The following is a 26,528-nucleotide window of genomic DNA, read 5'->3' on the forward strand; positions in this document are numbered from 1 at the left end:
GAAGCAGTCTTGGAAGAAAAGATGTCAACTTTCTGTGCTTCTTTTGCCCTTGACTGAATCTTGTAACTGAAATTTGCATCCACTTGGAGAGATTTTAAATGTAAAACATTTTCCTTATAAAAAAAATTAACAACTTTTGTTTGAAACATTTTTTCGTAAACTTCACTGTTTACCCGTGAAGGCGCAAATTAGACCAAAATTTGGTGTCCATTTTCTCCAAAACTATAAAAGATAGGGAGTTAAAAATTTGCAGGTAGTTTCAACTAGTGGTCTTGTGAAACTTTCTGGAAAATAATTTTTCGCAAATCTTCGACTTTTTCGAAAACCAGTGCTGTATTAAGAACTCTAAACTCGCATTTGAAACATAGCCAAGAACACTCATCATTAAATTACAGACAGACACACACACATAGCGGTCAAACTTATAACACTTCTTTATTTTAGGTCGGGGGTTAAAAAATACCTGATTTGATGGAAGGTTCTCACCCCCTTTTACTTGAATCATTTAAAAAAATAAATAATTTAATAACATTTTTAACGTGTATTCTAATAATAATATTTCTATAGCATATTCGATTGTGTTAGCATGTAAATCGACTTTTATTAAAAATATAAGTGAAATGAATAATAATAAATAAAATTCATTCTAAATATGTGTTTAAAAAATACATTTTTTAATTTAATATCTAATAAATACAGATAGTGGTCAACAGTGTGGTTTTATTAACTAGTCAATATGTCTCTTTACAACTAAATAATTAATTTAAAAAAATCATTGTTTAATTGAAATAAAATATTATATTAATCAATAAAATTAATATCAAATTGATTGTTGATTACAATTTGTAAATGGTATATTATTAACAATAAAAATGAATCATTTAAAATTGTTTTAAATTGATTAATATCAATAAATAAATCATTTTAATTGAATGAATTATTATTCATTCGAATTACAACTAAAAAAAATGTTATTATTAATAAAATATTTTTTATTTGTTATAAACTAATACATATTGTTGTTATAAGTGACTTTGTTTGTGTTGTTTTATTAAAATAATTATTAAAAATATGTTATTTGAAATTATTTTTGGATTATTAACAATTATTTTTATTATATTAATTAATTGGTTTAAAAATGTAGCACAGACAGAGGTTTGAATCAATTTTAATATAATCAATAATTTAATTATTATTAATAATTTATTTTGTTCTTTTTAACTCGGTTTGTCTAAAAGATAGTGTTAATAAAATGAATACACTCAGGGTAGTACAAGTTAAAAAGAACAAACTTATAGTAATAAAGAAGGGGGGGACGCTTTTCACTCTCTTGGTTTTTAAAATTTCCACGAATTATGTAAAGAGTAAGAATTATCCGCCAAAGATGACTGTTACTAGGGTCTAATTTGATGACTAGGAGGAAAAAAGAAAGCTCAATTTCCTAGAATCTAAAAATACTGTCTAAAAGATCAGTTTATAGTCTGCAGAACCACGGCTTAAAAATTATCTGATTACTGATTACTTTCGGTTTAGTTTGGAGGAAGCTACAGAGAAAAAACCGCGTTTATCAGGAATGTATTAAATTTTGTAAATTTCACTTCCTTTTTTTAATCTGATATGAGACTAGTCAAAATAAATTTTACTAAATATAATAAATTTTGAGAGAATGCCAAAAATTTACTTGAATGTAATTTTAAAATGAAATTTGAAAAAGTTTTTTTTAATTTTGTTTTAGGAGTCAACAAAACATGAAGAAACCAAAAGCGAATTAATAACAAGTAGTTCATCAGTGTTAGCAGATCGTGTTTTCAAATTGGAAACAGCATCACAAGGTTGGAAGAAACGTGTTGAACAAAGTGATGCCATCAACTTTACAGTAGCAGGACGGATGCGTGAAAATGTTATTTCTGTATCACCATCTTTACCAAACATACCAGTCACTGCTAATAAGATTAAAAAAACACCAAAACCTGCACGTTTTAAAACTAGACAAGGTGAGTTGTTGCGTTCCAACTCTTTAAACTTAACGTAGCTCATCATACTTTATAAAGCTGACCCAAAGTCAAACTCTACAATTTTTGTTGAGGTCATTTTTTAAAAGGTGGCGCCTGTGTCGAGTTATTCAAATGCATAGATTAAAATGGTCCACTCTGTAAACCACCACTGATTCATTTTAAAGTTTTTGAAAGTAGATTTTAATTATGTATAATTTGTTTCAGAACGTTTGGAAAATAAGAATTCAGATGTTACATTAACATTAACTCGCAGCATTTCGGTACCAAGTACGGGTAACGGAGACAATGGTAAGAGAAAACAGATCTAGAGCAATTCAAATTTGATTGAATTTAATTATCACTTTCATTTTTTATTAGGAATTCAAAATGGATTACGTGTTTCTGTGCCACGTGCAGATGATGAAACATTTACATCATTTTTCACATCGAGTTTTTACGATCATCAAACAAGTACGTCGAGTACTATTTTTGATGGTGATGCTGTAAGTGTAACTAGTGAAGATTTGGATGTAGTGACCAGACTCACTAGTGATAAATTATTAGGACACAAACGTATTGTTAAAATACAACGTAAACATTTATCAAAGAATCCAATCAAAAGTCTAAATGCTAGAACTGATCTACAAAATGAATATACGGAAATTAAAACAGGTGTTGCTGAAAAAGAATTAACACGAATTAATGCTGAAAAAAGTAAGTACCTCTATCTATTTCTCTGTAGTAGGGATAATGATTTGTTTGCGGGTACTTGAAAAACGGCTGGAACTCAAACTTATATCAATTGTTGGGATGCCTTTAGGAGAGGTGCCAACCAGAATCGTTTCAAACGCCCCTTTTACCTGTTATTCCCATAACAAGATGCTCCGTAATTTACCGAATCAACGAGTGGGTACGACAGGTCCATCTTGATTACTGAAACTTTGCACAGGGCACTAAACTAATTGATTTTTTTTTTCTTTTAGTTGCTAAAAATTCAAATATGGCGATAGCAGCACTAGCTGGTCTAGCAAGCAAAGAAGATTTTACTGCCATCAATTTAAAGAAAACCAACACTGCCAACGCCAATTCTATTACATTCTCAATGTTGCCTTACAACGATCTAATGTTGATTCACATTAAAGGACGAAGGTTAGTGCTTTCATTTTAAAATCATTTCTCCTTTTTCTCCAGGTATTTTTATCTATAGAAATTCGAGACTAATTGCAGCTGCCTACGTTAAGGTTGTTATGGCAATTGAAGAGAATTTCATTATCCCTCTCATTCTGTCCCATGCAAAATGTATAGAACAAACTATCTGATGCCGACCCAGTGAAACAGTTACCAAATTAGCTCCTAGTGATATTTCCCTCGAATTATTATGTTAAGCTTTCTTTATTGTTTCAATAATTGACTGTCAATTGTTTGAAAGTTAGTCATTAAATAGCGATTTTTTATTAATATTTTGGTGTTGTTTTTTAGACATGTTCAAGCACGTTTAGTTGAACCAGTGGTATCGTCAATAAATCGTGGAGATAATTATGTTCTATTAACTAAAACACAAGTATTCAATTATCAAGGATTATATTCAAATATTATTGAACAAAGTCGTGCTAATGAAATAGCTGCAGCGAGTGCTTTAAATGGCAATAGACAGGTAACTATATTATATATATTTAGTACAAGGTTTTAACACCTGTAGCGTTGTTTACTAAACTAATACTTTTAAAATTATTTTATATAGATTATTACAATACATGAAGAAAAAAATACTTGTAGTACGAAACATATACAAGAATTTTGGAAACTATTAGGCTACGATAGTAATGATTCATCTTTATCTCCTCCATCTATAACAGATGCTGGTCATCCTGATGAAGATGAGATATACGAATCAAAAATTATTGAAACAAACATGGTCTACGAGTTAGAAGATAATGATGAACTTACACCATATCAACAGTATTGGGGTTGTATACCAAAAATTGATATGCTTGATCCAAATAAAATATTTATTTTTGATTTTGGAACGGAATTATATGTTTGGAATGGTAAGTTATATTAGTCTTGTTCAAAAAAACATATGGGCTGCTTCTCCGTATTTTGTGTTAGTTTTTAAATTTTGATTTTTGATTGTTTTAGGTAAAAATTCATCATTAGATCGAAGAAAAGTAGCAGTGAAATTAGCAAAAGAATTATGGCAATTAGGTTATGATTATACATGCTGTGATATATGTCCAATAAATGCAACACAAATGTTGGGTACCAATCGAAATGTTGACCACTCTACGTCACAACTAGAGAAGAAATCAACGTCACGTCCAAGTTGGGCACTATTAGCAAAAATAACACAAAATATGGAACCAGTATTATTTCGTGAAAAGTTTTTAGATTGGCCAGATTATTCACGTGTTATTAAAGTGAAAGATGATCCCACCGCTGTTGGAGCAAATATTATAATTAAACCGTTGGATGTTACCAAAATGTTAGAACCAAATACAATTGTACCCGATTTAATATTGGAAGGGAGTCATTTAGGACGTGGTACTAGATATTACGATCAAGAAACAAATCGTCTTTTTGAGATATCTACGATCAGTGTCAAAAAATGGTATATTCAAGAATTCGAGTATTTTGAATTAACGGATGCGGAATTAAATCATTTTTATTCGGGTGATAGTTATATTTTACGGTGGCAATATATGGTAACCGTGACTGGACGTGAATTAAGTGGCAAACCAAGTAGACATTCGTTAGCTGGACGAGATCGTTGTGCATACTTTTGTTGGCAAGGTAAAAACGCTTCACTCAATGAAAAAGGTGCTGCAGCTTTGTTAACAGTTGAATTGGATCATGAACGCGGTCCTCAAATACGTGTTGCAGAAGGCGTTGAACCACCTGCATTTTTGAATTTATTTAACGGTTCTATGATCATACATTCTGGTAAACTCTACGATAACGATGATTTAGAAAGGCGAAACGAGCAACAACAATTATGGCGATTATATTTTTGTCGGGGTGATATGGAAAATGAAACATTTTTAACTGAAGTACCATGTAACATGCGTCAATTACGAAGTCGAGCTTCAATGATTTTAATCAATTCAGCACAAAGTCGTATAATTCTATGGCATGGTGCCAAATCTTTGGAATATACCAAACAAATGGCTCGTGTTGCAGTTGAAAAATTAAAATTAAATAAGTCCGAATACTTTAAATTACGTGCCAAAGTGATTGAAGAAGTTTTAGAAGGTGATGAAACACCCGAACTATTAAATATTTTGGGTGTGGAACATGGTCAAGGACGTGGCCGTCGATTGTACATGTCATTGTTAAACGATCCATTGGATTATAATGAAACGCCACGATTATTTTCGTTCTCATCTGTGTCGGGAGTTTTTGAATCGAATGAAATATTATGTCCGTATCGATATTCAAATCCTAGTGGTGACACGATTAATGAAGCTAAAATTGTCACACCATATCCATTCTTACAATCAGATTTATATTCAGCTAGTCAACCAGGATTATTTTTATTGGATAACGGTCATACATTATGGTTATGGCAAGGTTGGTGGCCAGAAATTGATACAGATTCATCAGATCAAGCAAATCAACAATTATCCGATCAAACTGGTTCAGGAGCAATACGATGGCAAGAAGAACGACGTGCTGCCATGCAAACGACAATCAATTATTGGCGACAGAAACATGGACATCAAAATGCTGAAAATGAAAGTAAGTATTTTTAGAATACCGATCCTTGCCGATACAGATACTCACGCCGTGAGTATCTGGCGTTAAAGGGTAAGAAGTTGTGGGAACTCGTTTGGCACGAGAGGGGTGGCCGTAAAAGCCTCTTTCACCTGAGTCTGTCATTTCCATATCTAGATATTTCATAATTTACTGAATCAAGAAATGGCTGCGAAACGGGCCAAATTGTGTATAACTACAGCTAGGCTATTCGACGACTGTGTTCCTTCGAAACTCACTAGAGCACAGTTGAGAAGGGTGGTGGAATTCTTGACGTGACCTAGTCGATTTAACTACCACCTCCATAACTTGGGGATATATAATGATCCCACTTAGAGTCTGTATGGAGGACGATGAAACCAATAGATAGACCAATCCCGGTGGAGTAGCTTTCTGTGCGGAGTCCGGCATCGATAAAATTCTATAGCTTTTCTTCTTAAAATAGGTCTCCTACCGTAGGTGTTTGGGACCCATTTGCGGTACCCCTCTTATTTATTATTATTATTATTTAAAATTTTTAGGGTGTTTAAATATTTGTATGTGGGTTAAGCTAATGTCAAAGAAATACCTTTTGGGGGGAGGGGTTTATGTGAACCTTCCAACCGCTACTTCTATTTCTATTTGAAATAATGTTTTTTAAGGTTTTACACACAATTGCATCTTCTTCAAACTGAACTAGCGGATTGAAAATTTGTATATAAGTTGAGCTAGTGTTAAAAAAGGGCTCAGCCCCCCTTTATTCTTTTCTAAATAAATATTTAATGAATTAATTAAAAAACCTGATATCAAAATTTCTCTAAAAAAACATCTAATGAGAGGAAAACCTTAGTGGTGGAGGCTTGTTGACAATTGTTTTTCTGTTGTAGAAAAAGAAAATGAAAAATGTCCTGCTGTATTAGTTTGGGCTGGTTTAGAACCTTTAGAGTTTACAAATTTATTTCCAACATGGATCGATCGTGACGATATAGCAAGAATCAATATTAAAGTAAGTCAAATCTGGTAAATCACTTAAAAATTGGCATGATTGGTAAATAAATTTTTAATTAAATTCATAAATTTTAGGATGGCCGTAAACCTGGTGAAATACTATCATTGAATTCAGAATTAGAACGTTTAACATGCTGTACATATCCAGCATCGGTATTATTACAACGACCGTTACCAGAAGGTGTGGATCCAACACGGCTAGAAGAATATCTAAGTCCAAATCATTTTCAACAGATGTTTAATGGTTTAACAAAAGAACAATTTTATGAGCTACCAACATGGAAACAAACCAATTTAAAAAAGGAATACGGACTTTTTTGACCTTTACTTTTAATACGTCAATTCTTTCAAAATATGTGTTGTGCTCATAATACGTTACGATAACATTCAGTAATCAATCAGTACACGCTCAACACACATAAACACGCACACATCGTCATCAAATCACATCTTATAACGCACACGTAACCTTGATAGGCATGCATATTCATTCTTAATCATCATTTAAAATGATTGATTCCATTACCCATTTGTTTTCGGCGAAGAAATCTTTATGGTTGTTATTAATGGATCAAAAAACCAAAATTATATTTGGTCAATTTTAAAATTTATTGTTCTATTTGAAAGATCTAAAATGTGGTAAGTTTCTAAGTCAAATTTAACAACAACAACAAAAATTTTATATCTTTTTTTGATCTTTCACCAAGTCAGGGGTCACCAAAAAAACGTGTGTATTTTTCTGAAATAAATTTTTGGTGGCTTTTTATTAGCAAAACCAACATTTTGAAGTACTTTTTCAAAAATAAAGTTTTTGGCACACAATAAAGTTATAACAATAAAAATAATAACATGATTGATTTATAATAATAAATAATATTGTACTTAAATAAATAAACAAAATGATGTGTATGTACTTGTATTTTGTATGTGATTTATAAATAATATATATATTAATATTAATATTGAAATAATTAATAATTAATTAATTGTACAGGATTTATATTTTTGAAATTAATAATAATATTATGTGAGAAAACTAAAAAAAATAACTAAAAAAGTAAATTTATTATAAAATATTAAATAAAAACAAATAATAACTGTTTTTTAAAAATGATTTTTGTTAAAAACACAAATTTTTACCTACCATATTGTTTTTTATTACTTGTTTTGTTTTTTGTAAAATTGTGTAATTATATTTGTGACAAATATTTTTATTACTTTTGTATATTAAAAATTATTATATTTAAAAAAAAAAAAAGTATATTTAAAAACAGATTAAATGAATAAATAAATGAAACATAGTTATTGTGACTGTCACATTAAGGCTCTTGTACATTGAACGCATGGCCAAGATAAAGAACGGCAATATTTACTAGAGTGAAGAAGAGAATGGTTTCTTTCACAGTACACAGTGACGGCAAAATTTGCCGTGCAACAGACATTATTTTGGCGGAGTGGAGAGCTTAATTTTAATTTTTTTATGAAGTATTGACTCACATAGTTGGTCAAGGGAGGGCCAAGTCAAAATAATATAATTATTGATTCGGCCATATTCAACAGCCTAATCTATAATTGTTTATAGCTTATGTTACCATAGATACCAAATCAATTTGGCTGAAAATGCCACATTGTATTAACCTTGAACAACTTTATTTTTATTGTAAGATTGATGATAGCAAATTAAACTGAACAAACCGTCCATACAGCTTGGGTTTTAAGTCCGTTTGTCTAAAATTAGGAAGTAATTGACTAAAAAAGAAGTCAGGTCTATCTTGATAGCTTTAGTAGTTTTCAACTAATGAACGCGCACATACCAAAAATAATTGTTTTATTTATTTATTCAAAGTATGTAAGTGGGTATTTGTAAAAATATTAAACAAATTAAATGCTAACATTCACCATCATTAACCCACAATAATAATAATATCCACACATGTCTTCTAAAATCATCCTTTTTAATGCCAATCGACCCTCTCCCCTTCCCTTAATATGCCGAATCCTCAATTAATATATAACTTTTTTATATCAAATGTGCTATTTTGTACATTGCTTTAATAAAACAAATTTAAAATGAAAAATTTTATTTTTATCTATTTTATTACACTAATCCATTTCTCAAGCCGTATCGAATTTTCCTACCATTACTCATTTTAACACCCCGATTTCAGGAATATAAAACAAAATCTACGCGACGTTTTAAACTAAATATTGCTTCAATTATTGATAAGTTATCAGCTTTAAGGTAAGTGAAGTTATTAAGGAAAGTTTATGAAAAACGATTAGTAAATAATTTTAAATATTTGAACATTACGTTTTCCTAATACAAATATTAGAAAATTTAATTTTGAAATACACAAAAATGAAAAAAAAATCATCCAACATTTAAACAAAATTTTTCATTTTCACGAATTTCCCGAAAATTTTCCATAGATATTATTTGGAAAAACTATCTAGGCAAGAGGTTCAGGAGGGGCTCAAAATTTTCGTCCTTTTTGTCCTAAAACCAACCGTTCTCGACATTAGTCACTACCAATTCCAGCCAAAAAATATTAAATTTTTTAACATTTGTATTAGGAGAATATAAGTTACAAGGCATAATTCCATCCCATTCGATTTTATTACTATAATAATAAAAATAGTTAAAAATTTGAAGAAAAAAAAGGTGACACTAAAATCGGGGTTAGTTTAGTATGTTTAACATAGGTGGTACCACCATCGAAAATAATCGTTAGTTCAATGAGTTTACCATAGATGGTAGCACCGTCGAGATTAATAGTTAGTTCAGTATGTTTACCATAGATGGCACCACCATCGAAATTAATAGTTAGTTCAGTATGTTTAGCATAGATGACACCACCGGGTAATTAATAATTAGTTCAATGAGTTTACCATAGATGGCAGCTAGATGTATTGTTTTTGTATCATTTACATTTGTTTTTTGTAATCATTTGAATTTTAATTTCTTCTTTATTCTTTTATGTTAATTTTAAAAATGTGATTTTACTTTAGTGGTAAAACTTCTTGTTGAACTTTTTTAGTTCAACAAGAAAACCAAGGGTCGGGCCTTATTATAAATAAAAAACAAATTAATTGAATATTAATCTTATTCAAAAATATAAAACATATAAAAAAATATTATTAAAATAATAATTGTTACTGCATAAATAATGGCTCCAATTTAATTTTAAATGATTTTTCTTGTTGCTGCTGCTCGTCAACTTTATTTTTATAAACAGGTAAACCATGTACTTTCATATGCGTTTTTAAAGTGCTCCTCTGTTGAAACGCTTTGCCACACACATCACACTCGTATGGTCGTTCGCCCGTATGCGTACGAATATGTAATTTTAAACCAGATGTTGTATGAAAACTCTTTGAACATTCTGTACATTTAAAATTTCGTACATTATTATGTGTGTAGCGTACATGACTGTTCACTAATTCAATACTTTTAAATAGTTTCTCACAGATCGGACATTTATGTGTTTTAACATCTGAATGCGTTGTTAAATGTCGTTTTAACATTGTTAAATTTTCACTTCGTTTACCACAAATGTTACATAAATATGGATTTAATTCCGTATCGTCAAGATTACCATGTTTACGTTTTGTATGTTTATCTAGTGAGTATTTATTTGTAAACTCTTGTTCACATTGTTCACATTTATATTTTTCATTCTTATGAATATAAATATGATTCTGAAATTTAATTAAAAAAATTTTATTTCATAGTTATAATGAAATAAATACCACGAAACTCGAAATAAAAATGTATATTAAAAAATTCTATGTAAAAAATACAAATTAAAAACATGCAACAGATTTACATGTCACTAAATATCGATATTCCGATTGCAATGCAATCACTGTCAGTAGCTAAATTCATTCATATAACACATAACAAACATTATTTACAAAGTTGAAAATCAAAATTTGACACATTACCAACATATACAATATCACTTACAAAAACAAAAATATTACCTAAATTTAGCTACTAACGATGGTTGCGTTGCAATCGAAATATCGATATTTAGTAAAATGTAAATCTGATGTATGTATTTTAAATAGAATTTCTTAATCTAGTCGACGTGTCGTGGTATTTTATTCAATTAACTATGTCTCAACTCGAAGCTTTTCATTTAATAACTATGCCGCTTTCAGTCATTCCCATAGGAAGATGCTCCATAATTAGCCCATCTTGATTACCGAGTACAAAGTTGAGAAAGGTGGCGAGACTTTTGATAAGACACTGTCGTTTGATCTATTACTTTTAAAACATGGTTAGTACTGACGATCTCACTTGAAGCCTTGTAAGGAGGACGATGAAACCCTCATACAAGTTATTTACACCTGCAGAATGAGGATCTGTTTTCTGAGCTGCAAAGACTGATTTTTGTAAAGGCAGTTCGGGGCTCGCATCGATCGTGGGGCCCTGGGCGAATGTACAGTGGAAAAGAGGAACCTGTATAATAAGATATTTAAAGAAAACCTATAATTAGATAGCTTACCTTTAGATAAACAACAGATTTACCACAAATGTTACAAACTTCACGTTTCTTATCATTTGAATGACATCGTTTATAATGTAAATGTAAAACTTGTTTACTTTTAAATGATTTATCACAGTCAGCATGTTTACAATGGAACATTCGTTGTTTTGCATGCATCCATTGATGTTTACGTAATAAATATTTATGTATAAATGGTTTATTACATTCCGAACATGAATATTGATGTTTCGAATGTTGTGAACGTTCATGTAATTCTAAATCTTGTTCTAATACAAACATTTCTGTACATTCTTTACATTTATATCGATTGATTTTATTTGGATGTTTCTTTTTAACATGACCACGTAATGCATTCAATTCATAAAATGGTTTTTTACATTCATCACATTTAAATCTATTAAATTGAAAAACAATTCAATCATATTTTTATTATTAGCAATATTTTATTATTAATCAGAGTGAATTTATTTTGAAATAAGACCGTCATTTAAGGTTGTTATGAAGAAAATGCTAATTAAAATGGTTCGGCTATTCGAGCAGTCTTAGGTTAGCTATCCTGGGGTGGGACACACTTAGACCATAGGGTCCGTTGTGATACCGTAAATGGGATGGTCCATCCCCGGCCACTACTCCATGAACCATTTGGAGCTGTTTAAGAACAGTAGGAGGGCTTTGACGTCGACTGACTTTAGGTCGGAGAGGTCGTCAAAGAGAGGCTGGCTCAAGTAAGTCCATCTCCTCACGATAAGAGCTGGGCAGTGACAGAGAAGATGAGACATTGTCTCCTCCTCGCCACCACTGTGACAGCTCCTGCAGTAGTCGTGATACACTGCCAGGCCTAAGTGTTCAGCATGCGGACCAGTCCGTTTTGCTAAATTTATGCTTAAATACATATACTTCGAGATAAACCAAAGTATGTATGTTTATCTCGAAGTATATGTATTTAAGCATAAATTTAGCAAAACGGACTGGTCCGCATGCTGAACAACCAAAGTATGTATGTTGTGTGTTGGCGTTGTAAAGTGAGACAATGTTTAAGATTTTGTGTTCTGTATTACACAATTTATTCCCCCTATCCCGGACCTATTATAATATATAATTTGATACCTCCCACATCTAATTGTATTGGTGAATCATATTTTTGTTTTCTTTATAAATAATAACAACAAACAACAACATAAATAAATAATAAAAACAACATTTTTTTTAGTATTCACTACCCAATGCAATCAATTTACAATCAATTATTGTTTAATGATAGTCCCCTCTATATACTAAATTGACACCTACTAATTTAATGAATTTGATAGGTCTGTGAATTCATAAATCTTTCTATTTTCCCATAGTCACATCTTCCGCATTAGGCCTCAAATAAAAATTTGGTATAGAGCTTTTCCATTTGTCTTGACAAGCTTAATTTAGTGGTACAATTTTCTGCTATCAATAACAGAACACCCTGTATAAGACACAAAATAAAACGTATTTTGAGTCAAATGGAGTGTCAGTCACAAATGGAATCACTCTTCAAGCGATTACGGTCTAATTTCATACTAAATTTACTCGATAATTAAATTTATACATACCGTGCTTCTCCTTTATGCCGTAACATATGATTTTTAATATGTTTCTTCTCATAAAATCCTTTATTACAAATCGTACAAACAATTTCGAATTTACGATTTTCATTATGAGTTTCCACATGTCTCACCAATGAATGTACATTATATAAAACTTTATTACATATTTTACATGTTTTTGTAGTGGGGTCACATTTATCTGGACCAAGTTGTAATGCACGTTCTAATGCCGTTTCTTTTTGTGTTTCAGCATCTGAAGTGGATTCAATTGGATAAAAATAAGCTTCTTGTTGTTGAAAGTCAAGTGTTGTTTTTTCAACATTTTGATTATTTGACGGCTCTTCCTCATATTTTAAATTATGTTCAAGTTGTTCATCTTCCTCGGATTCAACATCAGATTCATCTCCATCACATTTTAAATCATCAGTTTCATTTTCATCAGATAAAGTATTTTGGACTTGTTTTAAAATTTCTTCAGATTTTTGACATTGTTGTTTAAAACTATACGATTCACTTAATTTACTTGAACATCTTGTACACACTTGATTTGGAAGACCATCATTAATTTCAATCTAAAATCAATTTTAAAAATCAATTAATATTTTTAATTAAAAATAAATGTTTTTTTTTTGTACCATACATTTAAAATTGTTGATAACATGTTTAGAACTTCTGTATGATCAAATATTGAAATCATACTTTCATTTTTTTGTAAACATGTTCTACAAATTTTATCAAAATCATATTTTGATAAATAATTATTTAACATTTTTTTATTTAAAAATTATAAATTTATTGTTTATTTTTTGTATGTAAATAAAAATAACCTTAAATTGATTTGAATCTATATCTAATGCAAATCTTTAGACAAATTGTTTATAACAGGGTTTCTCAAAACAAGGTACATCTAATAACAATTTCAGAGGTTACACAAATAAATGTTATTATAAAATAACAATTTAATTATTAGAATTTGTTGTTATATATTTATATGTATAAAAGATTTATGAATTTCAAAGATATTACTTTATTTTTAATATTAGATTAAACAGTTATGCGATCGATTACAAAAGGTTGAGAAACTCTGCTTTTTAAAATATACATCGTTCATGTTAAGAATAACAAGGCAAGTATTGCTTAGAGGTATTTTCATGCTGACGCTTGACGCTGAGATTGAGCGTCAAATTAGGTAACGTGATCACTTTACGCCGTTTATTTTCAGGATTGATTTTGGACATAACTCTATTTTTTTCAGCCAGATGAAACCCTAATTTGACGCTCAAAGCCAACCGTTTTGATGAGACATTAATCATTAATAACACAGGTCTGCGATTAAAAAACTGCATGGGATTTTTTTTCATTTTCTTATAGATTTTGACCTGTCAAAAACAGGAAAACAATTTAAAACATTCTATCACATAGATTTTTATAGACATTAGTAACAACATAAACTAGTCTTAAAGTAGTATTATTGCACAATAAAAATAAATTAGCTTCGCTTCCAATGGGGTATTCTGTGCATATGGAAGAAAACTAACTAGGCAGGCTATACTAAATAACCATGCTTCATATGCTGATGGAATAGTAGAGCCAGAAAACAGCACTGGACTAAAAAATAAGAAATACTAAGAATCCTGACTTCAAAACCATTGTTCAATTAGCAGCATACGAAGCTCAAGGCTGCAAGATAAGCCTGAAGGTCCATTTTTTACACTCCTACATAGACTAATTTCCTGAAAACCTGGAAGCTTATAGTGAAGAACAGGGGGGGGTGGTTTCACCAGGATTTCCGCGATATCGAGAGACGGTACCAAGGAAGATGGAATGTCACTATTCTTGCAGGCTACTAATTTTTAACAAACGAGTGCTTTTACCAATTTTTTGTTTGAATTTAGAAAAAAAACCTTACGTGATAGAAAAAAATGGCCATCACTTCTGAAATCAGCGCATTCTAAAACATATAATTTAGTAAAAATATCTCATGCAGCTGGCAAAAAATTTTTTTTGCAGACTTGTGTAATTTATAGGCGCATTTTTTATAAAATCTGATGAAAAATAAACTCAAAAATATATTTTATAAAAGAGTATTTATTAAAATAATATAAATATGAATACTGTAGTATATTTTGAATGTGTATATTTGAACCTTATAAACTTTATTTTGAATTTTATATCGGTTATAGCGACCAATCGTTACTAGAATTAGTCAGCAATAACGAACAAATCTCAAATCTCAATATCGTTATAACTAATTTTGATTGTAGTCATAAATAATAAATTTATTTGTATGTTATATAGAAATAAAAAATATTATTTTATAAATTATTTAAATCTAAAGGATTGGACTTTAATCTATCACTATTTTAATATCAAATTTTAAAGAAAAATTATCATTCAGCTAATGACAATCATACTGAAAAGATTTTGTGAGCCGCAGAATGCTTCAATAAAGTCATATTTCTCCCCTCCTCTGTTTAAAATGAGATTTTTATCCTTTTTTCAGTGTCCTATCGAGAGTTCCACCACCCTTCTCAATTGTGTTCTAGGGAGTTTCAATTGATCATCGTCAAGTGTCCTAACCACTCACATGCCCTACTTAAAGGTTTGTCGTAATAAATTAGGAAGCACCTTGCTATGGGAATGGCAGACTCAAGTGAAACAGGCGTTTAAGACGAACCTTTTCGTTCCAACGAGCCCGCAGCTTCATTTTTAACACCGATTATGCACCGGTACTCAGACTAGTCTGACTAAGTTATTCAGTTCCTCGAAGCATACATAGATTATCCTCGATTGGAATCTGGCCACCTCAAGCGTCCAAAGTGCGGCCAAACTATCTGAGAAAATGCTGATATGTACCACACTGCAACCTTTCGGGTTACAAATCTGGACATATCTTCAGGGAAAATATAACCCAAAAAAATACCACAATACGCGAAATAAAATTGTAATATTAAAAATTTTATTCGAAAAAACATACAACATACTTACACCTCGAGAATTATTAATAATTTTATTAAGAGCAAGATCTCTAATATTAGGAAAAAGGAAGAAATGATGTCTCATCTTTTCTATCACTGCCCATCTCTTACCTTGAGGAGGTGGATTCACTTGAGTCAGCCTTTCTTTAACGGTCTCTCCGACCTTAAGTCCTAAGGCGTCGAATCAATCGTGCTATTCAATCAACGGTCTGTCTAAGTGGGTCCTACTCCAGGACAGTAAGTTCTGGCCATGGGGAGATAAATTCACTTGAGCCAATATTTCTTCGACGACTTCTCTGATCTTAAACAGTTCCCAATGCGCTTAAAACCAAATCTTTTGGTCTGTCTTAGTGTGTCCCACTTCAGAATAGCCAGTCTAACCTAAACCTAACCTAAGTTCGTCTATTGATGTTCAGTCTTTATAATCAGTTTTGTATTCGCCGTGGCAGCGGTACTAACAGTACTGGTATTCAAAGTTTTATCAACTAAATAACCATGTACTTTCATATGCGTTTTTAAAGTGCTCCTCTGTTGGAACGCTTTACCACATAGTTCACACTCATACGGTCGTTCACCCGTATGTGTACGTATATGTTTCTTTAAAACAGATCGTGTTTGAAAACTTTTTGAACACTCTGTACATTTAAAATGTCGTTCATTATTATGTGTATATTTTATATGTGAATTACGTAAATCATTCGTTTTAAATAGTTTCTCACAGATCGGACATTTATATGTTTTAACATCCGAATGTGTTAAATAATGTCGATTTAGATTCGCCATATTCTCACTACGTTTACCACAAATACTACATAAATATGGATTTAATTCGGTATCGTCAAGATTACCATGTTTACGTTTGATATGTTTCTCTAATACGTATTTATTTGTAAACTCTTGTTCACATTGTTCACATTTATATTTTTCATCGTTATGAATATAAATATGATTCTGAAAATAAAAAAAAAAAACATTATAATTGAAAAGGTGTTTTCCATTTTCGATGTTTATTGCTAAAGGTGCAGCCATTTTTAACCGACTTCAAACAAAAAAGGAGGAGGTTATCAATTCGACTGTATTATTTATTTTTTTTTTATGTTTGTTACCTCAGAACTTTTGACTGGGTGAAGCGATTTTGATAATTCTTTATCTATTTGAAGTTCTGATAACGGTATCCATGAGAAAGAAGGACATCTTGTATACAAAGAATTAATTAAGATTTGTTTAAGTGCGCCACTTTTTTGCGCGCTTACTAGAAAAGAGGGTCTTGTTTAAGTTACTAATTACGATTAATTGACTTACTTTTAAATTGATAACAGATTTTCCACACACATTACAAACTTCACGTTTCTTTTGTCCAGAATGACATCGTTTATAATGTAAATGTAACACTTGTTTACTTTTAAATGATTTTAAACAATCCTTGGTTGCTGTACAATGGTACGTACGTTCTTTTGTATGCATCACTTGATGTTCACGTAAACGATAACGATAATTAAATGTTTTACCACATTGTTTACATTCATATTGTTTACATTCATGTACACTACGTTGATGTATCTCTAAATCTTGTTCTAATATAAACACTTCCGTACATTGTGAACATTTTATTGTGTGTGTGGAATGTTTACGTTTTACATGAACACGTAATGCATTCAATTCATAAAATGGTTTTTTACATTCTTTACATTTATATCTATAATTCAAAACAAACACAAAAAAAAAACTTTTTAAAATTCAAATATAGAAATAGAAATAAATCTGTTCTAGAACTCAGAATATTTAGTTTCAAAAACAGAAAAAGAATATGTGAAGTAAAACTATCTCTGAAAAAGTCAGGAAAATGTCGGAAAATATCAAATAAATTACACAAGTCTGCAAAAAATAATTTTTTGCCAGCTGCATGAGATATTTTTACTAAATTATATGTTTTAGAATGCGCTGATTTCAGAAGTGATGGCCATTTTTTTCTATCACGTAAGGTTTTTTTTCTAAATTCAAACAAAAAATTGGTAAAAGCACTCGTTTGTTAAAAATTATACAGTAGCCTGCAAGAATAGTGACATTCCATCTTCCTTGGTACCGTCTCTCGATATCGCGGACATCCTGGTGAAACCATCCCCCCTGTTCTTCACTATAAGCTTCCAGGTTTTTAGGTAATTAGTCTATGTGGGAGTGTAAAAAATGGACCTTCAAGCTTATCTTGCAGTCTTGAGCTTCGTATGCTGCTAGTTGAACAATGGTTTTGTAGTCAGAATCCTTAGTATTTCCCAAAAACTTTCGCACTACATCCTTGAACGATACCCAAAGCTTCTTTTTCCTTCTAAATCATACTTTCCACAAAGAGGGTGTCACTTAAAAGCTTTCTTATGTCGGGGCCAGTGAAAACTCCCTCTTTCAACTTTGCTTCTGACAGCAACAGGAATTTTGTACATAGATATTTAAAACAGTCTCCATCCTTTTGCAGTGATTTTACAAATTGTTTTATCAACCCCAATTTAATATAGAGAGGTGGCAACAAAACTTTTTCTGACGGCACCAAAGTAGTATTGATAACATTTTTCTCCCCAGGTTTTAAAGTTTCTCGGGGTGGCCAATCGCTTTTAGTCCAATGCTGTTTTCTGGCTCTACTATCCCATAAGCGTATGAAGCATGGGTATTTAGTATAACCTGCTTGCTGACCCAAAAGCATCGTGAGTATTTTGAAGTCCCCACAAACCATCCATTGATGGTCCTGATATTTGATTCTTTCCAGGGTAATGGCCAAATTATTACAGTTAGTTTTCTTCCATATGCACAGAATTTTTATTGTACAATAATAGTACTCTAAGACTAGTTTATGTTGTTACTAATATCTATGAAAATCTATGTGATAGATTGTTTTTGAAAAGTTTTCCTGTTTTTTGGGAGGTCAAAATCTATAAGAAAATGTAAAAAAAAATCCTATGCAGTTTTTTAGTCGCAGACCTGTGTTTTAATCAATCATTTAATGACAGAAAATGGTAATAGATTGAGACTCTTTCGGAATAAATATTCTGAACTCTCCTAGAAGATTTTTTCAGATTTAATCAGAGATTTTATGAAAGTTTAGTTAGCAAAATTAGCCAGTATCTCTATATATTTACCAATTTGAACTTATTGACTAGAATATGATTAAAAAAAAAGCTTACCGTGCAGCTCCTTTATGCCGTAACATATGATTTTTAATATGTTGTTTTTCATAGAATCCTTTATTACAAATCGTACAAACAATCGCATATTTACGATTTTCATCGTGAGTTTCCACATGTCTCACCAACGAATGTACATTATATAAAACTTTATTACATATTTTACATGTTTTTGTAGTGGGGTCACATTTTTCTGGACCAAGTTGTAATGCTTTTTGCCATGCTGAATCTTTTTTATTTGTATGATTTGTATCAACAACATGTATTGGTGGAAATTCTAAATCATCAGTATCTGTTTTTAAATCATTTTTATCATCATCATTATCGTCTAACTCATCGGAATCATCAGTATTTGCATGATTTGAATCAGTATTTCCTTGATTTGAATCATCTAAATAATCATCATCCACGCTCCCATCAGGCTGCTCTGGTTCATCTTTCATATCATCAAGTTCATATTTAATATTATTAACATTATTATCATCTTGATAATTATCTTGTAATAAAACTTGTCGTAATATTCGATCACAATTTTCACTTTCTTGTTTAAAACTAAATGATTGCTGAATTTTACTTGAACACATTGTACATATTTGTGTTGGTAGTCCATCATTTACTTCAATCTAAATAAAATTTTAAGTAATTAATTTTATAAATTAATTATTAATTAAATTAAACAATCACAAAATAAACATACACAAATTGTTGTACAAGTTGTCAACATGTTTAAAACTTCTGTATCAAAGACTGATGTCATATTTTCATTTTTTTGTAAACATGTTCTGCAAATTTTATCAAAATCATATTTTGATAAATAATTATTTAACATTTTTATTCAACTTATTTTTGTTTCATTCAGAAACTTAAACAACTTTTTTATTTGAATGTTTGACAAATATCAAACTTCAAACTAATCATTATATAACATTCATGTTAAGAATTGTTAACCGACTTCAAACAAAAACGGAGGAGGTTATCAATTCGACTGTATTTTTTTTTATGTTTGTTACCTCAGAACTTTTGACTGGGTAAATCGATTTTGATGATTCTTTATCTATTTGAAAGCTGGTGCTTCCCGTGTGGTCCCATTTCATTTTAGTCCACTTCTGACAACGACAGCCATGAGAAAACTACAAAAGTATTAAATTTGCATTAAGTATGCACGACAAGAGGACGAATAACTCAATATTAAAAGTACTTCAGATTCACTAAAAATCACAAAATAAAAAAAGTTTTAACAAAAAAAAAACCGACTTCAAAAGAAAAACTTTTCCAAAACAAATTAATATGCACCAAAAAGTAAAAAAATAACCATAATATAATGTAGTTAAAATTATTGTTATTTTTGGAGTCGGTGTAGTAAAGGTAAAGTATTAAGTTAATTATATGGTAAAATGTAAGTCGGGTAGCAGTGTGGATAGAGCACTTGCCCATGAAACTGAGGTACTCTAGTTCGTATCCTGGTGTCGTCAACATTTTTACTTTTAAATTAAATTAATTATTCCTGATGTTAAAAATTTTCCACTCTTTTTATAGTTTAAATTATATATATAACTCTTATTAATAACGTCAGTTATGCATATGTCATAAATCACTATTCTGTGACATTTTGTGTCAGTTATGCATATGTCATAAATCACTATTCATTTAGAGTTCTTTAAAATCCACCCTCTTGTTATAAATAACGTCAGTTATACATATGTCATAAATCACTATTCTGTCAGGGGGTGGAAATTTAAATTATTATAAATATATCTCACTCTTTAAAAACATGTTCTCCTGTTGCAAATTTTTAAAAAAATTGTACGAAATAGCTTGGTTACGCTAAAATTTGAAACTTATAATAGGAGAACATGTCCTATAGTTTATCTCACTCATATTCTCCTATTACAAAATATTAAATTTTGTAATTCTAAAATAAAAATAGTAGCTGTTGCTACTAAAATTTGAAATTTTGTAATAGGAGAATATGGTTTATATCTTATCCCACTTTCTTACAGCATATTCGCCTATTACAAAATATTAAAAAAATACTTATTTTGCTTGCTTTATTGTTGTACTCTAAAATTTATTCTTGTTAAATGAAATTTTACAAGATTTTGTAATAGGGGAAAATGTTATTTCATAAAAAAAAAATTAATAATGTTAGTCCCACTCTCCTACTTATGTCATAAATCACTCATCTGTCAGGGGGCGGGAATTAAAATAACATAAAATATACCTCGCTCTCTTATTTATTTGTCGCTTTTGGTTCTCATAACAATTATCTAAAAAATTGACATTATCTCAACATAATAACATATTTAAATAAAAATAAATTGGGACGATGCTAGGTACGAACCGAGGTACTTTGTTACCGGAGGCGATTGGGTTAGCCAATACTCCACCTTTGACATATTTTACTCATCAATAATGTAATATAGATACCTTTTACTCACATTTTTTCAAGTGGTAATATTTTGTTAAAAGATAAAGGTAGGTATAATATTTAATAATAATACTTAAATCAGAAAAATTGATAAAAACGATATTTTATTATAATATTAGGGTAATATTATAGGGAATATATTGCCGTATCACTTTTTAAAAAAATCTTGTTTTCGACCTAATATCGAGAGATATGAAAGTATAAACTAAATAATTTTAAATTTAAAAATATTTATTGAAAGCATGCGCACATCAGTGAGTTAAATTAGTTGTATTGATTTTCAAACTTCAAGAAAAAAATTTGTAAATAATTATTTTGAATTCGATTAAAAATATTCAGTAAACTAAACTATTAGTATGTGAAATAATTATTAATGGAAAAGTAATTGCACTTTGGAAAATTAAAGTTTTTGGAATGAAACAGGTTATTATAATAATAAAATAATGCCGGATACAATGATCGAATATTATATTGAAAAATGGACAATTTGGTCCGAACAAGAAAAATATAATAAAAAAATTGAATTACGTGATTTAGCTACAAAAAAACTAGTTGAATATTTTGATATAAATTCGAATACATTATGTTTAACAAATATGAATTTAACAAACTTACCAAATTATTTACCAAATACATTACAACAATTAAATATATCTGGTAATTGTTTACAAATATTACCAAATGCATTACCACCATTATTAGAAGAATTAAATGTTACTGATAATAAATTACAAACATTACCAGAAAACTTACCAAATTCATTACAACGTTTAATTGTAATGGAAAATTGTATACAATATTTACCAAACAATTTACCAGAAAGTTTACAACAATTAGATTTATCATTTAATGCATTGAAATCCTTACCAAATACTGCACAACCGTTTCGAAGTAATTTTATTACATTACAGGAATTAGATTTATCACATAATCAATTTGAACATATACCAGAAAACTTACCATATTCTTTACGAATATTAAATATGTCACATAATTGTATTGAAATATTACCAAATCAATTACCACATTCATTACGTCAATTAGATATATCTGATAATAAAATCACTGTATTACCAGATAATTTATTACCAAATTCATTATGGTTGTTAAATATATCAGGTAATAATATTAAACAATTACCAAATCAATTACCAAATGCATTACGACAATTTGATTGTGCTTATAATTCTATACGAATATTACCAACAACCTTACCAAATTCAATACAAGAATTAAATATTTCTGGTAATTATTTAGAATGCTTACCAAATCAATTACCAAGTTCATTGCAACGCTTAAATGCACATAGAAATGATTTAAATATATTTCCAAATAATTTACCACAATCATTAATAACGATCAATTTAGCTGATAATTTACTTTGTAATTGGCCAGAAAAATTACCATTAGCGTTAGAGATTTTAGATGTTAGTTATAATGATTTCATTAGCTTACCAAATAATTTACCAAATTCTATAAAGGAATTACATGCACAACATAATTTTATACGTCGTTTACCAATTAGCTTACCAAATTGTATGCGATTTATCAATTTATCTGATAATCAATTAACACAATTATCATCAGCCATAGAAGGATTATCAACAAATACAAATATAAATATCGAAAATAATCCTTTGAGCTTAGAAACAATTGATATGATTAATCGTTTATTTAATGATTCATCAAATAATCGTCGATTACCAACAATTTTTTTTAATACCGTATTTATACCAGAAAATAATTCAAATACGGTAAGTATATTAAAATCAATCATACATCGAGATTCGCGTTAAATCCGAAGTTATTTTAATGGTAGGTACATGTTGGTTTCCCTCCAAAGCCCCCGCGGATTCCAAAAAAGAGTGGCCGCATAGTTAAAAAAGTTAAATGATTCAAAAGTAGCAGTTTAAGGGTGGAAACGCTTTTTAATTTTACAACTAATATTTTTGAATATCTTTTTATCGTCAACGATTGACGATTAAGGCTGCAACATTAAACAGAAAAGATTCTAGGTGGCAAGTTGTCGTTTTTCAAGCTAGGTAACTTTTAATCGTAAATCGATATTTACCGTTTTTTAAGCTAAGTAAATTTTTAATCGTAAATCGATATTTACCAAGATAATTGTTTAACTCCACTTCTAAAATTTACCATGGTGGCTACAACTTTTGGAGTTCGTGGAGGGAAACTTGATTAAAGTGCTCTAGAAACATCCTCTACCCACCATTAAAACTATACACAAACTTCGATTTAACGACAAACTTAACTTATTTTTTCGACGGTTTTTTACCCTAGATAGTTGCTGCAATAAGACCATTATACGAAGAAATACATGAGTGGGGACCCGGAATCGAATTCGATGACAATTGGCGTCAAATTTCTGAAGAACCAACAGCAAAATCGTTTTCATATTTTTTATATAAATTACGTCAAACAATTAATTATGAAAATGATGAATTTAAAAATGAAATTATAAAATGGCTGAATCAATTAGCTGATTTAAAATTACAATTACTACGACAAAAAATATTTCAAATTGCTGAAGAAGCGACACAATCATGTGAAGATCGTGTCACATGGTGTTTCAATCAAATGAAAATCTTAAATATTGCATGGGATGTGGAAACGGGGAAATATGATCAACAAATTGAGCAATTATTACAATTAGCACGTGGAATGTATCGCTTAAATGTTCTAGGTAAGAGAAACGTTAATTTCATAAAGACCGTTACGCGATTGTTCTGACGGGTTCTGACGCGAACGTTGCTGAAAAAAACTAAAGTATTTGTGCCATAAATGACTATTCGTTATCGAATGGAGAATACTGATTTCTTATCAATAAATTACATTATTCGGAACATAATTCGCTAACGATTAGTCCGGCAGTAAGCCCCAAAAATAATCTGATAATCGTAATCACTAATTTTAGAAGATATTGCAAGATTTAAAGTACAATCATTGAATTTTGTTGATGAAATTGAAGTATATTTAGCATATCAAGTAAAATTATATACCATACTAGAATTACCGATTCAAACACCCGATATGAGATTTTGGACTGTGGCTTGGCTAACTCAAAACGATTTAGACAATGCTGTTCAAATTGTTCAAAACAAGGAAAAAGAAAACTTTTCAAACTATTTGTTACTCGATTGGCAACCATGGAAAGAAGTACTTAAACGATGGAACATTGAAGCATTTATCGAAGCAGAAAAACAAATAAATAATGAACAAGTTTTTAAAGAGCAATTCGATGAACGCAAACAAAAATATTTATTGGAAACAAATTTATTAGACGTTGAGTTGGATGTTGAAACTCAACTTGGACAATTGGTGCGTAGAAATATTGAACGAGATGTTTGGTATCAACTTACAAAACAATTTTTAAATCATTCCAAGAGCTTCATTCAAATTGATGATTTTTAATATGTATAATCAAATTAATTTTAATAAAAATTATTTTGTGAATTCAAACATAGTTTAATTTTCACCATATTTATTTATCTGTAATAATTCATTATTAAAATAATAGTATCTTGTGGATCGACAGCCAATCTCTAACAACTTTTGTTTGAAATACTTTTCCATAAACTGTATATTAGTTCCGCGATAATCGGGATGCGATGGCTAAATTTTTTTCACTTCAGGTGAAGAATTTTCACTGCACCGATAGAAAAGTGAAATCCATCATTTCCATCATTCTTATTTTCGGCCGTGAATGTATAAAGTGAAGTAAAGGCTTGTTTTTATGTATTTTATCCTTAGGCATTGACACAAAGTTTTCAGTCATTTAATTAGTGCTTCTTGACAGATCCAATCATCGATGAGTATTTAACAACAGGAAGCGACGGGTTTTGTGGTTGTAGAGCCCTCCTTAGACGCAAAAACGCTGAAATTAAGTAAAATAAAAAACAAAAATAATTTTGTTAACATTTTTTTATTCAGATTCCATTTCAAACTTCCGATTATAACATAAAACTTGAGCTTTTTTTAAAAATAAATATCGAAATACTGTAAATAGAGCCGAATCTTTTTTGAAAACCTTCCCCCGCGCCTATTAGAATTTTTTGTGGAATCGGTAGGTTTAAATCACCAATGATAATTAAAAATTTTCTAGTCAAAAGAAATTTTACTTCAAAAATTCTGGGGGAATGGGATCAATTGTTAAAAAGACCCTAAGAGTTAGCCCATAACATAGTTTTTTTCTGTCATCAAACATGATCAAAATTATAAATCTCCGAAAATTTACTCGTTGATGGATTCATTTAACAAAAATTACCAAACGCGCAGGCCAATTTTTTAAAAATGAAACTCCTCTAGGAAATTTACAGTGCAATCAATTTTCTTATAAAATAACAGTTTTCACAGAAATAAACTTGATATGAACTTGATGCTCGACTAAAAGAAATATGTCTACGACCAGGCCTAGTATTTGAATCATTTCAAGACGAGTAAAAATTTGAGATGCTTTGTTGACAAATATGCAATTATCAATTTTTTTGCGTTCAAACTGCTCCTGAACGAGGATATCTTAAAAAAGGCCAATCTTAAATGGAAAGAAGAACGCAATTATGGTACTGAAAGACATCTTGCTTGAAAGGGCCTCTAAAAGCCAAATTATTTTGGTTATTACAGGACACTGGCTAGGCGACAAGCGTCATGTTCTCAATTTCTACTTTCTAGCCGTTCTGAAATGACTGTCAAATACTATGCTTGGCCCTAGTGGCCCTTGACCTAAAATAATATACAAAAACTTTTAAATACATTTTAAATATTTTGTTATTTTATAAAAATTAAATATAAAAAATATACACATTTTTTTTAACGATATAAATAATTTTGCTTAATAATTAAAAAACAATTACAGCAAAAATTTGATTGCATACTTTTTGGATAATTATTTTAGTTAAACTAAAAACTTTTTTTGTTTTTCAGGCCCGTGCGCACGGTAGAAGTTGGGGAGGGGGACAATCTCTCCACATAAATTTGATCTAACAATATAGTTTGTTTAAATTTTGCTTGTCTCTTTCCCAACAAAATAAAAAATTTTGAGGAAGACTCGTTCGCTCCAATTTTTGAATCATACTCTTCAATTTTGTACGATGATTTCCGTGACATCTGGATCGACAA

At 30.1% G+C, this 26,528-nt stretch overlaps 5 protein-coding genes across 8 annotated transcripts in view; 2 read left to right on the plus strand and 3 right to left on the minus strand.

The window, feature by feature from the left end:
• The window catches only part of LOC123298480 (serine-rich adhesin for platelets-like), a 64,711-nt gene extending 57,209 nt beyond the window's left edge, over positions 1–7,502 (plus strand). For 3 of the 4 annotated variants that reach the window (XM_044880490.1, XM_044880491.1, XM_044880492.1), the window contains 9 exons: positions 1,736–1,994; positions 2,220–2,303; positions 2,373–2,708; positions 2,978–3,143; positions 3,474–3,648; positions 3,736–4,042; positions 4,134–5,729; positions 6,611–6,729; positions 6,807–7,502. In XM_044880490.1, coding sequence (XP_044736425.1) covers positions 1,736–1,994; positions 2,220–2,303; positions 2,373–2,708; positions 2,978–3,143; positions 3,474–3,648; positions 3,736–4,042; positions 4,134–5,729; positions 6,611–6,729; positions 6,807–7,052 — 3,288 coding nt within the window. In that variant the 3' untranslated portion in view covers positions 7,053–7,502. Of the gene's footprint in view, positions 1–1,735; positions 1,995–2,219; positions 2,304–2,372; positions 2,709–2,977; positions 3,144–3,473; positions 3,649–3,735; positions 4,043–4,133; positions 5,734–6,610; positions 6,730–6,806 lie in introns of all 4 variants that reach the window. The other variant, XR_006535276.1, reaches the window with a different exon arrangement.
• Positions 7,503–9,884: 2,382 nt separating this feature from the next.
• LOC123298935 (zinc finger protein 883-like) lies at positions 9,885–13,527 on the minus strand. Its single transcript, XM_044881035.1, has 4 exons — positions 13,463–13,527; positions 12,829–13,394; positions 11,243–11,639; positions 9,885–10,430 (listed from the first exon to the last, which is right to left on the minus strand). The coding sequence occupies exons 1-4, from the start codon at positions 13,517–13,519 to the stop codon at positions 9,885–9,887; spliced, it is 1,566 nt and encodes a 521-aa protein (XP_044736970.1). The 5' UTR covers positions 13,520–13,527.
• Positions 13,528–15,170: 1,643 nt separating this feature from the next.
• On the minus strand, positions 15,171–16,739 carry LOC123298178 (gastrula zinc finger protein XlCGF67.1-like). The gene is made up of 2 exons (XM_044880107.1): positions 15,451–16,739; positions 15,171–15,397 (listed from the first exon to the last, which is right to left on the minus strand). Exon 1 carries the CDS (start codon positions 16,581–16,583, stop codon positions 16,203–16,205), a length of 381 nt encoding a protein of 126 aa, XP_044736042.1. The 5' UTR covers positions 16,584–16,739; the 3' UTR covers positions 15,171–15,397; positions 15,451–16,202.
• Positions 16,740–16,773: 34 nt separating this feature from the next.
• On the minus strand, positions 16,774–19,694 carry LOC123298936 (uncharacterized zinc finger protein CG2678-like). The gene is made up of 4 exons (XM_044881036.1): positions 19,668–19,694; positions 18,971–19,593; positions 17,103–17,496; positions 16,774–16,839 (listed from the first exon to the last, which is right to left on the minus strand). The coding sequence occupies exons 1-4, from the start codon at positions 19,692–19,694 to the stop codon at positions 16,774–16,776; spliced, it is 1,110 nt and encodes a 369-aa protein (XP_044736971.1).
• A 2,147-nt stretch (positions 19,695–21,841) lies between these two features.
• LOC123298938 (E3 ubiquitin-protein ligase SlrP-like) lies at positions 21,842–24,824 on the plus strand. The gene is made up of 3 exons (XM_044881039.1): positions 21,842–23,152; positions 23,694–24,096; positions 24,328–24,824. The coding sequence occupies exons 1-3, from the start codon at positions 21,842–21,844 to the stop codon at positions 24,822–24,824; spliced, it is 2,211 nt and encodes a 736-aa protein (XP_044736974.1).
• The last annotated feature ends 1,704 nt before the right edge of the window (positions 24,825–26,528 follow it).

Source organism: Chrysoperla carnea, chromosome 4 (genome assembly GCF_905475395.1).
Source record: "Chrysoperla carnea chromosome 4, inChrCarn1.1, whole genome shotgun sequence".
NCBI lineage: Eukaryota > Metazoa > Arthropoda > Insecta > Neuroptera > Chrysopidae > Chrysoperla > Chrysoperla carnea.